General features: G+C 28.7%; 1 protein-coding gene across 3 annotated transcripts; it reads left to right on the forward strand.

Annotated features, from left to right (window-relative positions):
* The first annotated feature begins 7108 nt into the window (after window positions 1-7108).
* On the forward strand, window positions 7109-14894 carry LOC111291906 (uncharacterized). 3 transcript variants are annotated; one of them, XM_022884035.2, is made up of 22 exons: window positions 7283-7650; window positions 8279-8415; window positions 8534-8916; window positions 9067-9321; window positions 9750-9874; window positions 10004-10048; window positions 10160-10241; window positions 10352-10420; window positions 10500-10670; window positions 10748-10813; window positions 11071-11139; window positions 11256-11399; window positions 11520-11593; window positions 11923-12183; window positions 12523-12614; window positions 12719-12789; window positions 13474-13599; window positions 13692-13734; window positions 13826-13872; window positions 14087-14148; window positions 14223-14274; window positions 14449-14894. In XM_022884035.2, the coding sequence occupies exons 3-22, from the start codon at window positions 8749-8751 to the stop codon at window positions 14488-14490; spliced, it is 2064 nt and encodes a 687-aa protein (XP_022739770.2). In that variant the 5' UTR covers window positions 7283-7650; window positions 8279-8415; window positions 8534-8748; the 3' UTR covers window positions 14491-14894. The 3 variants fall into 3 exon arrangements, 2 of the variants coding, with proteins under 2 accessions (XP_022739769.2, XP_022739770.2); XM_022884034.2 differs by lacking the exon at window positions 8279-8415 and having other exon boundaries at window positions 7109-7650; XR_016345890.1 differs by lacking the exon at window positions 8279-8415 and having other exon boundaries at window positions 7112-7650; window positions 13323-13599.
* Window positions 14895-17711: the final 2817 nt, after the last annotated feature.

A 17711-nucleotide genomic window follows, 5' to 3' on the forward strand; every position in this document is an offset into this window, starting at 1 on the left:
TATTTTTTATATAAAAAATTTATGAATATTAAAATTTGAAATTAATTAAATTATTAAATATTAACTTTTAAAAATAAATAAATTAAATTAAATCCAAATTCAAATTACAATTATCTTTTTGTCAGTGAATCTGGGTGAGAAGAAGGTTTTCTGTGCTTTTCAAAGTGTTTATGAATCAATCAATCTCTTTCCCTTTAAACAATAAAAACCCCACATAAGACCCAGTCCGGAATAGTATAGTGTAACTTTCAATCCCACTTCTTGATCCTTACTACTTATCCCATTACAGACAAAGAAATCTTGCAAATATCGACGTCAATTCCAATTAATAATAAATAAATAAATAAATAAAATAATCATCATGCAACATTCTTTATCACGTGTCTAGAAAGCTCAAATTGTTCACATTATCTTTAATCTTTTTCTAATTCTACGATCAATTCGGATCACATATCATTTCATTCACAAATAGAAAAAGTTACTCTAATATATAGCAATCATTATTGTAGTAAGTTTGTGAAGATTTATATTTAATTTATGATATATTATTTATTTTAATATAAAAATTTTATGATTTTGTGATTTTATAAATTTTTGTTTAAATTTTTATTTATATATTATATCAAATTTTTAAAATTTTTCGATATAAAATTAAGATGTTACAAACTTTTTTTGTTGATATAAAATCACATAATCAAAATTACATCAGACATTAAAATTTTAAAGGTATCTCAATTATGTAGCATTTAACTCTCCATTAATATAAAACCATAAAACTAGAATCACAATAATTATTCTGATGCTATTTGTGAAAATCTATAATTAACTTACGAAATATTATTTATTTTAATTTAAAAATTTTACGATTTTATCTCTCAAAAAATATTTTACAAATTTAAATTTAAATTTTTACTTTTATATTATAACAGATTCTCAAAATTCTTGAATGTAAAATTAAAGTGTTACAAAATTATTATAATAAAATCATTGTTTCATAAATATCAAAAACCAAATAAAGTTTCGTAAAATAAATATTCAACGATTAAAATTTAATCACGAATTTTTTAAAATTTTTTATAAGGTTCAAATTCTAACACGAGAAAAGGCAGACATGGAACGTGCAACATGGTCTATAAATGAATGAAAAAGAAAGTTTCATGTGGTTTTTCTTTTGGAGTAAAGTTTGGGGTAGGCAAAGAAAGAAAATGGGGAAGCCCCCATTGACCAAACCAATATACTCCATATGCTTTATGGGATAAAATTAGTGTCCTAGTCGTTTCTTGGGACGAGACAGTGAAGTTTGCAAGGGGACCATGAATTGTAGCTGTTATAGACGTAACTCGATTTAACATGAATGTGTGCCACTTGCATGAAAAAAGGGTTTTTTAGCAATAAAAATTTTATAAATTTGATTTCAATATAATTTTTTAAATTTGTTTAAATAAATTTATTTATGTTAAAATTAATGGATTCGTGAAAAATTATTTTTCATAATTTTCTATCGAATTCGAATTTGAGACAACAAGGGGAAGAAAAAATTTTCTTGCCATTCAAGTCAAAATCCATTGATGAAAAAAGAAAAGGTTCCTTTGATGTAATTGTTCTTTGGTTTCCTCACTTCTACTTTTGAAAAAAACCAAAAACACTACCTTTCATCTTTTTGACATTTTTGCCATTGTAAAGCGCTATGCAACTCGTTACAACTAATTAATTTTGTCCCTAAACCAAATGTGTCTTCTCCCTTTGCCTTATTTCTCAAGTTGAAATTTAAGATAAAGCTGACTATAACTATATCAATTGTTTGACTCTTTTTCCCTTTTTATTTTTATTTTTTAAGGTAACGTTATATATATATATATATATATGTGGATAAAATTTATATAAAGTTTTATAGGTGAAATTCGTAAAATTTTTTTATTAAAAATGAGTAAATAAAAATTTTAATAAAAAATTTAAATCAATAAATTAATAGAATTTGATGTGAAAATCAATAATATATAAAAAATTATTAAAAATATTATTTATAATTTAAAATTGATCGATTTTTATTTAAAGCTAAAAATTCTATCAATATTTTTATTAAAAATATCTATTTAATAAATATATCAAAATTTATTAAAAAATTTTCAAATTTTGCACATTTGATTTGTGTAATAAAACTTTTTAATTTATCAATTTTGATTTTTAATTTTAGTTTTTATTTACTAATTTCTTATTAGAAATGTCACAAGCTTCAGTTATGAAACTTTATATAAATCTTTTCTATATATATACATACATACATATATATATATATATGAAGTTTTTTAGATCAAACTCTTATCATAAAAAATAATATTTAATATTTTATTAATAGATTATATGATTTTTGATATAATTAATTCATATTCATTTCTTGAATATACAAGTACAAGTAGAATATGAAAATTATGAGATAAATTTTTTGTTGAAAAAAAAGTCTCAAACTAAATAGATTGCTTGGTTGTCCAAGAGAAATGTGAGTTTGATTTGAGATTAATGGTAACAAAAAGGCAATACTAAGACTTGAATATAAAAATGACATGAATCACATTTCTTTTTTTTTTTTATTCTTCCTTAATGAAAAAGGAAAAGATGATACCTTTTAATTTCACAAAAAAAAAGGAAAAAAAAAAAAAGTAGTTCAAAGCTCACCAAAGTCATCACCTTGCTTGACAAGTTTGTAATATTAATGGTTTATGGTGACATGTTTCTTTCTTTTTCATTCATTTTGTAAATGAAATTACATAAATAGCATGCCAATTCCATAAATATCTTTTCAAAATGAAGTTTGCAAATTGCTTAATTTTTTTTAAAATAAAAGAGATCGAAATTTAAAGAGGTAAAAAAAATTACAAAGATCGGAGATTAACCCTAATTTTATAAGAATCTATCTCTTAAAAAAATGAGTGAATTATTTGCATTAGAGTATACTAATTACATAATTAAAATCGAATTATTGATTAAATATATAAAAATAATATAGATTTCATATAATTAAAAACTATAAGTCAAATTTTCTTGATAAAAATAGTAATAATTATTTTTTTAATAAAAAAAAGCTTAGGGATCTTGCATTTTCTTGGCCTACATATCATTTTGAAGTCTGAAAAAATGTTTTGTAGTTTTAGGCAAAAATATGGTACACAAAAAAGAGGTTTATTCTTTACTTGGCAATGTCTTTTATACCTTACCAACCAAGGGAAGGTGCATTAATTCATTGCTTTTACACCTAGATAGTTTAATCAAATTGGATCAATATTTATTCTTTGCTAAACCAAAAAGTTTGAAAAACGCAATGTATTTCTTCCATTTTGGAAGGAAAGTCTCATTTAAGTCGATGCATTCCAAAATTTTCCCAAGTTAGTCAAAGAAGAAAAAGTAAGAAAAGAAATGGAGTAAAAGAAAAGTTGAGAGAATTGAAAGAATTTAAGGGTTCCAACAGGGAAAAAAAAGTTGTCAATTTATTTGTATAATTTTTTTTTTGTCGAGTAATAGATTTTTAGATTTCGTTTGATTTTTTTTTTTAATCGATTCAAATAAATTTATCTATGTTAATCAAATTAATTCATAAAAAAATTACATTTCTACGAGTTTTTAACGGATTTGAATTCAAACAAATAATAAATAATAAATTTTTTTTACCATTTGAGACTGCTAAAGTTTTGTAAGAAATTATAGAAGCAATTAAATTATATTTTTATTTTTGTGTTAATTAAGTACTAATTGGTTCACCAATAATGTCATTATCAAGGAAGAAAATTCAAGGGTTCTAATCTTATCAAAACTTATTGAAATTATTAGCGGTAGGTCATCCATAACTTTAAGGAATATTGCTTCAATTTCACTGCAAAACTTTCGTGCCTTGTCTATTTCAATATTTCATGCCACCCTCATGCTTTTCACCATCATTATGGTCAACCAAAGAAAGAAAAATAGGTGTTGCAACCCTACCAAAAATAATTATAAACTAAAGAAATAGACTATATGCTAGAGTAATTCATGGGTTAAGTCAGATTAGATCGATTTTGGTTAGATTCATATTTAATATTTATAGTTTATAAACTCGATCCGAATTTTAAATAGAGCTAAAATTTTTGTTTAAATCCATTTAACGGATTTTAATTTTTTATTTAAATTATTTTAAAAGTTGACAAACTTTTGAGTTTAAATAAGTAATTTAAATTTCTATTACTTAATTATATTGACATTTATAAATATACATGATATCTTCGCATGTGTAAAGTGCATATGCAAGCATGTTTTTTTTTTTTTTTTGGGCATTGTAGAAGTTGAATTGAACTTTTTTTATTACTTCAAATTTATTAAATATCATATTTTAAGAATAAATAAATAAATTAATTAAATTAAAATTTTAATTATATGTTATTTATTAATTTATATCTACCATTTGAAAGATTGTGCCTTAAATTGCATAATCTTAAAATTATATGCTCTTACTTTTAAAAATTAACATTTAATAAATTTAAATTTCAAAATTTAATACTTAAGATCCAAACTAATACTTCTTTTATATGTATAAAAAAAAATTGTAACAACATGAATAGCCTTAGGCATAAGATAGAGAAGTTTTAAACTAGACAGGCCCAATATTCATTGAGGCCAGCCTAGCTTGGAAAAACAAGAAACATAAGACAAAAGCCATTATGAAACAACTTGATGATTAGGTGATTTCAACAACCGAGCATTGAGATCATCCATTGGATGCATGGATGCATGATTTATCTGTTCTGTCTCAAAGAACAAGCTTTTGAATCTCTCCTTCTGCAAATCAAACTGATTTGATGATTTAACAACAAACATACTGACATGAAAACTGGATGAAATTGGAGGCCGCCACTGCCTGGCCTAGAATTAAATTTAACTGCCTTTTATTGCAAAACCTTGGAGTCCAAATGTAGGGTAGGTAATGTGTAGGGGAGACTTGTTGTCTTGGCTGTGTTCAGTGTCCAGGTTCTTTAAGGGAAGGAGAAAGGACCTTGGACCCCCCCCCTAGCTCTTAACAAATGCCCTTTTTAAGGGTCAAGTCTGCCTACCCAATGTCCCTAAATTCATGTGCTTTGTCCTACCAACAATCTCCACTTGCCTGGATTTTCTTTGATACCAAAACCAAACCCTTTTTCCTACCAGCCTCCACCTGCAGCCAACATCATGTTGAGACTTGAGTGGAAATGCCAAGATTCTCATGACTTTCATGGCCTTTAGCTGCTGAAAATAATGTCTATCGGATGCTCTATTATGCCTAGATTCTTAGAACTAAGATTTTTATGGACCTATGAATTAAGCACAAGCCTGCCCTAGGTGATTTATTGCAACCCACTAAAGTGGCAGGCCCGATATTACTGCACCTCATCAAAGACCCAATCCAAAGAAAATATTTTTTATTTAAAAAAATTCAAAAATATCGAAATTTGAATTCTAAACTTAAAAAAAAAAAATCTTATCAAATTAGATGAATGTTTTGACATTGATCCATAATTTTCTATCATGTTGTAAAAGAAATTGTGTATGAAAGGAATAAAAATCAATCAATAATATAAAATTAAAAAGTCACTCATGTAAATTTTTAGTAAATTGTTAGACTTTTAATTTTAATTATTGTAATTTAATCTATGATAATTTCAAATAAATAGTGATTAAAAACTAGTTGAACCAAAATCACAATAAAATGAAATGCATTGATAAAACTTCAAATACAATAAAAATATCGATAAATGATTTTTTCAATCAATAATGATCGTTTTTTTCATTATAAAAATTTTAGATTCGAATTCAATTGATTACTTATTAAAATTATATTTAATGCATAATTTTCAATCATTTGTATTTGAATTATTGAAAATAACACATCTTTTTTATCTTATAAGATTGAGTAATTTATTTATTTTAAATTTAAAAAAGAAATACAATGAAAATGATCTGAAAAAGCTGATAATAATAATAAGAAATGCAAGCCTAGACTGTCTAACGTAGTAGAAAAAAAAAATTCGAACAATGACTTCTTTCTACCTAGGCAGGAAGATGCTTGTGATAAGGAAAAAAAAAGTTGATTTGGCATGTGAAACAACAGTGACAATTTCTCATACTTGAAGAAACTCTTTATGTTTAGTTTTATAGAAATTAAAATATGGAATCACTTTTTTATTAATATTTTAAGGGATACAATCGATGGATTAAAAATTTTTATTGTGACTAAAGTTGAAATAGTGAAAATTTTCAAGCGATGAGATATGGGTAGAGATTACAATTACAATTCAAGAGAATTATTGAAGCCATTTTGAAGACGAGGATGACTAAAAAAAAAAGATAGAAAAAAGGATCAAATTGAAGGTTTTTTTTTTTTTTTTGAATGATTTGGTAAAGAAAAAATTTGGAGAAAAAATGGTTTTTTTTTTCAGAGCCACAGCTATCTGTTGGCTGAACCCCCGTTGAAAACTTCAGATCTGAAACTGCAGTGGCCTTGTAATAAAAGGGTAGGATTGAGTAAGCTAAAGCTCACCGTGAAACCTGATCTTCATGGCCATCAATCATAAGAATTTGTCACGATATGAAAATAATTAAGAAAAATAGCAAACTCTCCTACTTATTGCAAAAATACTACTAAAAACTCTTCAAAAAAAAATAAAAGTTTTCATTTGAAGCACGGATGGAAAAAATTTTAAAAAATTAAAAATTATTTAAAATTATAATATTTGATTTGATTTCAATAAAATTTTTTTTATTCAATTTAAATTAAGATTAAATATTAAATATATATATTAAATTTAAATCAAATTTTAGATTTAAATATAAAAATAAAAAAATCGAATAGAATATAATTATATAATTTTATTAATTTTTATAAAATAAAATAATTATTTTATATAAAAATTTATTTAAATTATTACAAATATTATTAAAATAATATATAAAAATAAAAAATATTTAAACTAATAAATTAATTGATAAAATTTAATTCAAACCAATTTAAAACAAAAATTAATTAAAATTCGAATCGATAATTAATTTCTTAAAAAAATCAAATCAAATTTAACCGATTTAAATTGATATAACCTTCTGCTTGTAATCCATCGCAACCACGATAAATTAGTCTGATAAAATTAGGATCGGTTGCAAGAACGATATATTCACCTCCTATGAGAGAAGAGCAAAAACTCATGAAAATCTCCTCTTGGTCGGGACCCACTCCAATTTGCATCGAACTTGAGCTTCTTCTGTTCCTTTTTTATGTCTTTTATTTTTCGTCTTTCATATTTACGCTGCTAAACCAAAGCTCAGAAAAACGCAAGGAAAGTAAAAAAATAAAATATTTTCGTTGCAAACTGGAAAGTTGGAAGATTTGATCTAAGGACTTGAAACTCGACGGTTTTTTTTAATTTAAAATTTTATTTTATTTTATTTTATATTTGTCGACCGACAATTATCATCGGTACAGTCGTCTGTGAAGAAGAAGAAGGAAAAAAGGATCGAAAATTTAAGGCTGGAAAGTAAAAGAGTGTTCTTTAAGCGACGTCGTTTGAAGGAGGTGGTGGGGTTGGGTTTCGATTTATTAATGCAAATTTTTATCAGGTTTTCAGATTCAGTTCTGATTTGAATCCGCTGAAACCCTAGGTTTGTATCAAATCTGTGAATACTTTTAGCTTAATTTTGTCCTACCGTTTATGATTTTGTAGTTAGTTAATTCTTTTTTTTTATTGGGATGTTATTTGGAATTCTGTGAACTTTGATTATATTTTCAGTTTCAGTTTAGTTGTTTTGTAGAGGAAATGCGGATACTTTGATTAATTTTATGAGTGCTAAGTTATTTAGATAGATAATTAGTTAGAATTTGGAGCTATAGTTACAATTTAGGGATATTTTTAAGTTTATTTTGTAATATATAAACTAGAATATATAAAAAAGTTGCCTTTTTTATTGGATTTTGAAAAATTAAATTGATATCTCAATTGCTGTACAAAAGCTGAAAATTTGAAAGAAATGAGTTGGTCTCTTTTATTCAATTTTAATTTTTCTTCTGAAAATTAATGGTAAATATGGGCGTTAAATTTCATGTTTTTGATTGGAATCTTTTGTTCGAGAGTAACTAAGAGTTATAAAAGCATGTAATAGTTTTGATTCTATAGGAAGGTTAATTTTTGCTTTTCCTCTTTAGTATTTGTTTTAATTGTTTCGAAAAAAAAAAAAAAAGGTGTTTTTGTAATTAAGAGTCAACACCATTTTCTTTTTGGGATTTGTACAGGTTAAAACTACCCCTAATGCCATCTTTCCGATGACGAGCTTCTTGTCACCTCCCATACATTTTGTTTCTTGGATAGTTTACATGGATTTTTGGTTGGCAACATTTGCTAGCCTTTAGGCTTCTATTTGCAATCCTGGGTAAATCACAGTTCTCATAGTGCTTTGTTGAGATTGTTCCATTAGTTTAATCACAAAATACTTATTGTAATGTGTAAGGTGTTTTCTGTTATTAACTAGGATTTTTGGGTTTAAACAGTTTCTGCATGCTAGGAAAAGTAATGGGTAAGGCTACTAACTTGATGAAGTTAGTGGACTCGTACTCCACTGTGTGTTAAAGGAGAGAAGACGCTACCAAATTGGAAGAATCCCCACATTAGATTGACAGTTCAATCCTTGGTTGAATTTTTGTTTTTGTCAATTGGAACATCGAGGAGTAAAGAGAGTGGTAATGGTATGGTGTAAAAAGAAACCATGGAACATTCTTTGGAGAAACGATATCCAGTCAATGCAAAAGATTATAAGTTATATGAAGAAGTTGGAGAAGGTGTCAGTGCCACTGTGTACAGGGCTTTATGCATTCCACTTAATGAGACTGTTGCTATCAAGGTTCTTGATTTGGAAAAGTGCAATAATGATCTGGTAAGCATGGCATTTCATTATTTGTTTCTTGGCAGTCACGTTTACATATACACTTATCTTAAGAGTCCCAACAACTCCACCACATCAAGAGTTAACACCAAACATAAGATTTCTGTCATATTGAATGGGTTCTGTTCACGAATGATGCAGGATGGCATCCGCAGAGAGGTGCAGACCATGAGCTTGATTGATCACCCTAATGTATTACGGGCACATTGCTCATTCACTACTGGTCACAGCCTTTGGGTTGTGATGCCATACATGTCTGGGGGATCCTGCTTGCATATAATGGAATCTCATTTTCCAGACGGTTTTGAAGAGCCTGTCATTGCTATTGTGTTGCGTGAAGTTCTTAAAGCTCTTGTTTATCTGCATGCCCATGGGCACATTCACAGAGATGTGAAGGTTCTAATTGCCCCTTGTTTTATTTTTATGCCATATGTTTTCTTGCTTATTTTGGCAAGTAGTTTATTTTCAGAGGCCAAGCCAATTACTTATTGACTGTCTTCAATAAAGATACAGCTTAAGCTATATTGTCTAACAATTAATATGAAAAACTTATGGTTATTCTTAAAATGTAGTTGCAATATGATAAATGCGGGAAAAGTTCTTCGGCCTTCCATAGATGCAGTCTTATGCTAAGAGTAGAATGCTATTGGATCTATTAGTTTGATAAGACTTATTCTTGTTGTTTATTTGACAAGTAGGATACCAGTTTTGCTACATATGTCAACAGCGTACCGCCTGTTATTTTGTACTTGTTCTTTTCTTCCTTCTCATTTTGGGGACTTTTCTATGTTATTCTTATCTACATTCATAACTTCCATTTGCAGGCTGGGAATATTTTAATTGATTCTAATGGTGCTGTCAAGTTGGCAGACTTTGGAGTATCAGCATGCATGTTTGATACTGGAGACAGACAGCGTTCTAGAAATACTTTTGTTGGAACTCCTTGCTGGTATTTGTTTTCCCTTGGCCTTTAAACTGTCTGGGATTTTACTTTCATTGGTGCTTTTATTACTGAAATTCAGTTTTTGAGAATTGATAATGACCACAATGTGTCTCCTAATTGTTGTTTTTATATCAGGATGGCTCCAGAAGTTATGCAGCAATTGCATGGTTATGATTTTAAGTGAGTTGATTGCTTTTCTGATCTATACTTTTTCTTTTCATTTCCTTGCATTATTTGTTTTGTTGTACCTTTTAAATAATTTTGTTTCCTTTTCCTCTTTCCTGTAAATAGAGCAGACATCTGGTCTTTTGGAATAACAGCTCTTGAACTTGCTCATGGCCATGCCCCATTTTCCAAGTATCCACCGATGAAAGTAAATCTCTTAGTTTTCTAATGGTTATTCCAGTTGCTTATAGCATGTATTTTGTTGTTGCCTTCTGTTTTAGGTCTTGGTTTGATTGTTTAATCCCATTTTTGCTGCAGGTTTTGTTGATGACCTTGCAAAACGCTCCTCCTGGTCTGGACTACGAAAGGGACAAGAGGTTCTCAAAGGTTTGTGTTATTCAATTGTATCTTAATGACTGGTATCACTTCTGATAGTAACATTCTGGTAGTGTGATACTTTCTCTAGTCTTTCAAGGAGATGGTAGCTACCTGCTTGGTGAAGGACCCAAAGAAACGTCCAACTTCAGAGAAGCTTTTGAAGCACCATTTCTTTAAACATGCACGCTCCTGTGATTACCTAGCTCGTGCCATTCTTGAAGGACGTGCTCCATTAGGTGAACGTTTTAGGGTGCTAAAGGTCTCTTGCTTACCCTTTTTCTTTAATTTGTGACCTCTGTTTAAAGTGGGACTCTGATCTGGTCTTTTATGTCTCAGACAAAAAAGGCTGATCTTCTTTTACAGAATAAGGCTCTCTATGCGGACAAGGAGCAATTATCACAGGTGAATAATGTAGCTTTTTACATTTGTCATCAAAAAGTAACTGATAGTGCTAGGTTCTTTCCTTCATGTCTTGCTAGTATTTTAGGGCTTTGTATTCTGAGTGCTCCAATTGCTGTCAGTTCGACACTCATCTCGGGTCTTAAAGATTAATAGTAACTGTTACACCTTTTTTACTTTGACTAATGAAGGCCCATGATATATCAAAAATCTATGATTCCATGGTATCAATTTGAATATGAATTCCTTTTGTGTTGCAGCAAGAGTACATAAGAGGAATCAGTGCTTGGAATTTCAACTTAGAGGACTTGAAAAGTCAGGCTGCACTTGTAAGTAGCTTCAATTCCCCATATGAATTTTGTCTTGTATTATTTATTCTGGAAGTAGTCCAAGAACTGCTCCATAATCTTAGTCTCATCAGAAATGCTGACTGTTTTGCCTGCAGATTCAAGATTATGATGACATGTCAAATGCAGGAGATCAAGATGGGAGCAGGAAGCAAAGGAATGGGCATGATGTAGTTGGATTAGCTGCAGAGAGGATGTCTCCAGAAACGGCTAGTAATTCCATTGCTGCAACTAGCCAGGAGGTACCAGTTATAACCCCAAAATGATTTCTATATAATTACATTGTCAGCCCTTCAATCCTCCATTGATGCTTTGATTAAGCTTGTACTTTAAGATTTATGTCCTCCTTTTACTTGTTTCAGGACGGGCTGAGTGATCTTAATGATTTGGAGAGTTCATTTGCTTCATTTCCTATTAAACCTCTTCAAGCACTCAAGTATGACATTTTTAAGCTTGCATAACCTTATTATTGCGAACAATTCATTTTTACAACATAATTAGGAGGATATCCTTTTTCACGTTTGTCACATCCAATGAGATTGGGAATTGTAATTTTTCAAATAGAAAGCAGTATTTTGTCACAAGCTCAATCGATCAATTTTCAATTTATCTGCTTTTTTGTTGTATCTTCTTCTGTATATATTTTAAGAACATATATGGCATCTCTGAGGCTAATTACTTTTTTATTTTTTGGAAAAAGAAAGGTTGACAGGCAAGTTTTCAGTAATTTAGTTTGTCCTTTATTTATGCAACCATTTGGTGCAGAGGCTGTTTTGACATTGGTGAAGATGACGAGGGTGCAAATAGTCCAAATTGGAAAGGTGTTACCCCATCAGAAAGTGAACAGTTCATTACAAAGTCATCAAGAGCCTTGGACCAAGATGCTGGAAGAAATGAGGGTGAGAATTCCAGGCAAAGTAGCTCTTTACCACGTCAGGTCATTCCAGAGCATAAAAAGTTCTTGAGCGGTTCACTAATTCCTGATAATGCCTTTTCTCCTAAAAAGGTTACAGGAGATGGGGACAGGTAAGCTTTGTTCTAAGTGAAGTTATCCTGAGGCCCCCCAAAACTGTTATCACCAAACATGATAGAATGATTGAAGTGATTGAATTACCACATAGGAAGATCTCTTTCCCATTATCAAGCTCTAGATATGATGAGTTTTTGAATTCTATGGATTGCAAGTCTAGAGGAATCCTAGATGCATGATCTGGGAGCATGGACTTTCTTCTTGACTTGGTCATTGATTCTGCTATTCTGTAGTTAAAAAGAACATTGTTGCTTTGTATTTGCCATTTACTTGACTGGAAAAGTTTTCTATGTCATAATCTATATTAAATTGGGTTTATCAAAAATGTTTTGAAGGGACTTCCCACACTCTAAATTTCAATCCGAACACAACTATAGTGGTCCATTGTTGTACCGCCAGAGGAGAGAAATAAATAACACTTCATCTGGTATTTCTTGGTTTTATTTTCTTCAATTTCTACTTAGAAGTGATGCTACTTATTTGCACTCTAATGAACTTAATTTGGTTTCTTTGCTTCTTGTTATGTATCAGAGGATGCATCAGAGGGAGCAGTTGTTCAGCGGGGACGCTTTAAGGTTACTTCTGCAGACCTTAGTCCTAAGGTACGTCTGCAACATTACGAAACGTTTACCTCATGTTTTTAAAGAAACTTTGTGGCCTATTGGCTACCATCTTCCGCTGTTGTGCAATAACATGCAACTTGTGCTGATAAACAGTCTATACTTGAAATCAGTGGCGCAGTTTGGAATTGATGCATATGTTGAGTGTCTGTATCTTCCTCTCTGTAATAATCTACTGCAGTGAAATTTATCAGTGTTGATAAATATCTACATGGTTGCTATTTGTTAGGCATGACATACATCTAATGCCATAAACTGTTATACTTTAAAGTCATATTGAATAATTCTGCTAAAGGGCAATTTTCTAAATGACTCCTCAGCGGACTTTGGTTTCTTCAAATATGGTTGACATGTTTTCATATATGCATTTCATGTGCTTATCCTGATGGATGCATGTTATCGAATTTCAAACCGTATGTTTCGTGTAAGACTTTCATTGCTTTTGGTTAAGTTTATCCACTAATACCTGGATTGCCACCAATGAAAATTTTGTGGCTTATACTTCCTCATTGCAGCCCAAACAGTTGCTCCTACAAACTGTCTTCTATGGATGAATATTTGAATCTGTTTTTGTTTTTGGCATGAAGAACAATAAGGATGGAACTTAGCAATTTATCTTTGAGGCAATGGCGTTATAACCATTGCCATTATTTTTCTCCCATTCAGGGACCTACAAACTGCATTTTTAACCCAGCTACTGGAGGATCAACCAGTCCAAAATCTGTAAACATGACAACTAGTGCCGTTCTCCCATCTCTACAATTCATTTTGCAGCAGAATACCATGCAAAGGGTACTTAACTTTTTGTATGTCCAATCTCAATTCTCATGTCATAGAGATTGCTTGTCTTAAAATATGTTCTTTTTGTTGATGATTGCTGACAGGAAGAAATCATTAGACTGATCAAGTATTTGGAGCAAACTTCTGGTAATGCCTCTATATTCTGATTGTCTGCATTTTCTGCTGCTTAATCAAGGAAGAAAGTTTATGTTAAATTTAACTTCTCTTGCTTGTACAGGTAAGCTTGGGGACTTGGCAGAGGTGGGTACCACCGACCTTTTACAGGTAATTAATCAAACCTTAACTTCTTACTCTTGTAAGTTGAAACCATATGAGCTTTCTTAATGTAATGTTCCATGACATCAATTACGTTATTATTTTCTGGTTTATGCCATTGCTGGATTTCTCATGCTGGGACTTATTTTCTTAGATAAGCAGACTTTTTTAAGGATTTTATTTTTCTGAAGGAATGATTAAGTTGTCTTAATTGCATGAGCAGATGCCACCTTCTTCTGCAAAGGAGAGAGAGCTGCAATCTCAGGTGCTTCAGCTGCAACAGAGGTAGACATGAAATTCAAACAGTGCTGATTTTCTTTCTTCATGCATCATTTTACTGACTTTATTTCTGTTGTCAGTATTGTGAACCTTGTTGAGGAATTGCAGCGACAGAAAATGAAAAACATGCAGGTTTGTGCATTTATCTTGAATATATCTATATATAGTCTCATGTTGTGAAACTAATGAATTCCAAGTAATTTTCATACTTACCAATCACTTCCCCTTGTTCCGATTGCAATAGATTTTATTTTTTCCTACCAACCGGAAACTGTATTCATTTTACTTTGTGTCACCAACTTGCAGTTGGAGAAACAATTAAATGCATTGGCCAACAACAAAGAGTGAATGTGAGACAATGAAGCATGGTGGCGATGTTGATACATAAACTGCGTGATTATTTCTTCAGCGCTAGGGTTCATGAAGGTTTTAAATGGTGTTGAGACATGGCAGTTCCTTTTATTTTATTTCTAGTGTACCATATCAATGGCTGTGTGTTTGGCCGGACGCCCAAATTTTGAGATGCCATTGCTCGAGTCTCACGTTACTTGTAATTTATTGACAGGATATTGTAATATAATCACAACCCCTCTCTCTCCCTCTCTCCGGTGTTCATTTGCTCTTTGAACTAGAAATACATTAAGAAGTGGGTAAATATATTTTTGAGCCATGGATGGTTCCCAATGGCAACCAGGGAGCTTTTACTTGGCCTCCATGAATGTCAAAGTAAGATGTCTTTTTGAACCAGAAAACTTCTCTGTTTTATATTAGGATGGATGCTTGTGCATTTTGATGTTAACTGAAGCAACTTGTGCTTAACCATGCTTATTATTCCTAAGGAATGATTGAGATTGATAATCGACAATCAAAGGACAGTGATCGGTTAAGCACCTGATTCGCCCTTGATCTTTCTTTTTCCTTCGTTCAGACCCCACATGTATATTATCTGCATCGATCGATCCGAAATTAATTCAATAATTTTTATAAAATATTAATTTTAATACAAATTACATTAATGCTTCAATGAATTTATACTCTCTTCCATCTCGATTTAAACTTAACACGTGTAATACGATCCAATTTAACTTGAGGTGAAATTAATTTAATAAATTTTATTTAATATAATTTTTATAAATTATTATTTTTAAAACAAAATATGTTTTAATTAAATATAAATATAATGTTTTATTTAATTAATTTTTAATTAAATTATTAAATAATAATTTTATTAATATAATATATAAAAATATAAAATTAAATAAATGATTTTTTTTTGTATATACCTTGTGACGGGTCAAGGTAGAACATTCCAATATCATCCTGAAGTGATTTTTTTATGTTAAATATATAAATATATATATAGTATGCCAATTTAGTATTATAAAATAAAAATCTTTAATTCATGAGAATGGGATTTTCCTATTTTTGTGTAAATTTTCTTGTGATTTTAGTCAACTAAGCAATAATATTCTCTATTGAAATATTTTTTAGGATAAGAATGAAACCGTAGAAGAGCTGCAAGAACAAGAAATGTGGAACTGTGAAACCCGATTGGACTTGAAAGTCTGTGAGTGACAAGCAGGTGGGCTTAACAATCGCCTACAACTAACTGAAAATGAGCCACCAAGCCATCATCTCGTGTCTACTTGTCATTCAACACGTGAGAATCTTTTTCATATCTTATTACTTACCAGCTCCAGCCGCTTGCTTTAGCCAAGCCATGCATTTTCACAAAAAGCTTTTATATTTTGCCTCTTTTATTTAATTTTTCTAAAGAAACCCTTATCTCTTTTTTAAATATATATATATATATATAAAGGATTGTAGATAAATTGAATATGAATAAATAATATATATTTATGATTTATTTATTTATTTTTAAAAGTGTTTGAGTTTGATTTGTATTTAATAAAAAAATTATTTTATTCATTTAAATTTAATTTATTTAAATAATAAGATATTCACATCTGATTTATGATCCATTTAATTAAATTAAATGAGCTCGTTTATGAATATTAAACGAATTTATTCATGAATATATATAAATAAATATATTTATAAATAATAAATAAATCATAACTAAATAAATTAAAACAAAAAAAATCGTAAATGAATATAAACCATTCAAACAAATATAAATGAACATTAAAATAAGATTATGATAAAAAATAAAAATATTATTTTGTTAATATTATTATAAATGAATAACAAATGAATAATAAAAAAATGAGTCTTAAACAAAATTTAGATAAGCCTATTCATGAATATAATAAATTTTTATTTATATTCAATTTGTTTAATAAATAAATATAAAAATATTATATATTTTTATTTATTAAGCTTAAAAAATAAATATAAATGAATAGAAATCAAATATGTTCGTAAATAGTTTGTCAAAAGTTTTATTTGTTAATACCCCTACACTACATATGTAGACTTCTACTTTATTCTAAATATTGTGGTTTATTAATTATTATATAGTCAACTAGCTAAGAATATTATTTTTTTCATAACAAAAATTGAGATCTACAAATGAGAAAAATAATGAAATTTTAAATCTTAGGTGTACATTTAAATTGATACTAATAAAAAACAAGATTTAATTTTTATTTAAATTGAGGATATAATTTATAATTAATAATTACAAAATTTGTTATTAAAATATTAAATTTTAATTTTAATAATTATGATTTAATTAAATATAAAAAAACATAACTTATGTCTTATGACATTCCTTATGCTCATTCAAATGAAAAAAAAAAAATTGAGCCTATTATTATCTGTTGTTTTCATGCTCATGGTTGGTCCATCATAGTCGTTTGCAACATGGCTTGACTGAGCACATAGAAGAATTATGTTGTCTAAATGAATAAAATGATTACTCCATCAAAATTATACTATTAGTCTGGTTAGTACTTTTATTTATTTTTTTAATAAAAAAATATAAAATGAAAAACAAAATATAAATAGCAAAAAATAAAAAATTTAAATCAAACGGAATCTAAAAATATTAATTTTCTATATGAGAATTAAATCCACAAGAATTTTTCTAATAAATAAATTTAATTAATTAAGAATACTCTACATAAATTCGAGAGTCAACTTTCTTAATTAGGTGGCTTCACATTAATAATTGAACAGTTATTATTGAATGAAAAATTTTCATTCATTGTGTTTAAAAATGATCTAAGATTAATAAAAATTTATTTAATATATATCCAACAAAAATTATTTATAGTATATTGAAATTTTCAACACGTAATAAGTAATATGCGTAAATAAAGATGATCAAACTTTTAATTTTAGTAATTAAAATTAAATGTACACGATATCTTTAAATAAAAATTTTAAATAATCTAATTGAAAATTGCTTCTTCATATTTTTAAAGAAAATTTTTTATTACATCAGAATAAATTTTTAATTTTTAATTTATATTTAAATAATCTTAAAATTTTAATTTATATTTCAATGAAAGTTTAAATACAAATAAAAAATAAGACTCCTTTTAAATATAAGTAAGATTTAAATAAGATAAATTTAAATACAAATAAAAAAATAAGTCTCTATT

Source organism: Durio zibethinus, chromosome 10, assembly GCF_047325235.1.
Source record: "Durio zibethinus cultivar Kanyao isolate XHJ-2024 chromosome 10, ASM4732523v1, whole genome shotgun sequence".
In the NCBI taxonomy this organism is placed as follows: domain Eukaryota; kingdom Viridiplantae; phylum Streptophyta; class Magnoliopsida; order Malvales; family Malvaceae; genus Durio; species Durio zibethinus.

What these genes read in the sequence shown, in the direction of transcription:
- LOC111291906 (XM_022884034.2), top strand. Translation starts at nt 8,749, where the DNA reads ATGGAACATTCTTTGGAGAAACGATATCCAGTCAATGCAAAAGATTAT. An exon ending in CTGCAGACCTTAGTCCTAAG is followed by an intron (nt 12,790 to 13,473) that starts GTACGTCTGCAA and finishes TCTCCCATTCAG; the next exon opens with GGACCTACAAACTGCATTTT. An exon ending in AGCAGAATACCATGCAAAGG is followed by an intron (nt 13,600 to 13,691) that starts GTACTTAACTTT and finishes GATTGCTGACAG; the next exon opens with GAAGAAATCATTAGACTGAT.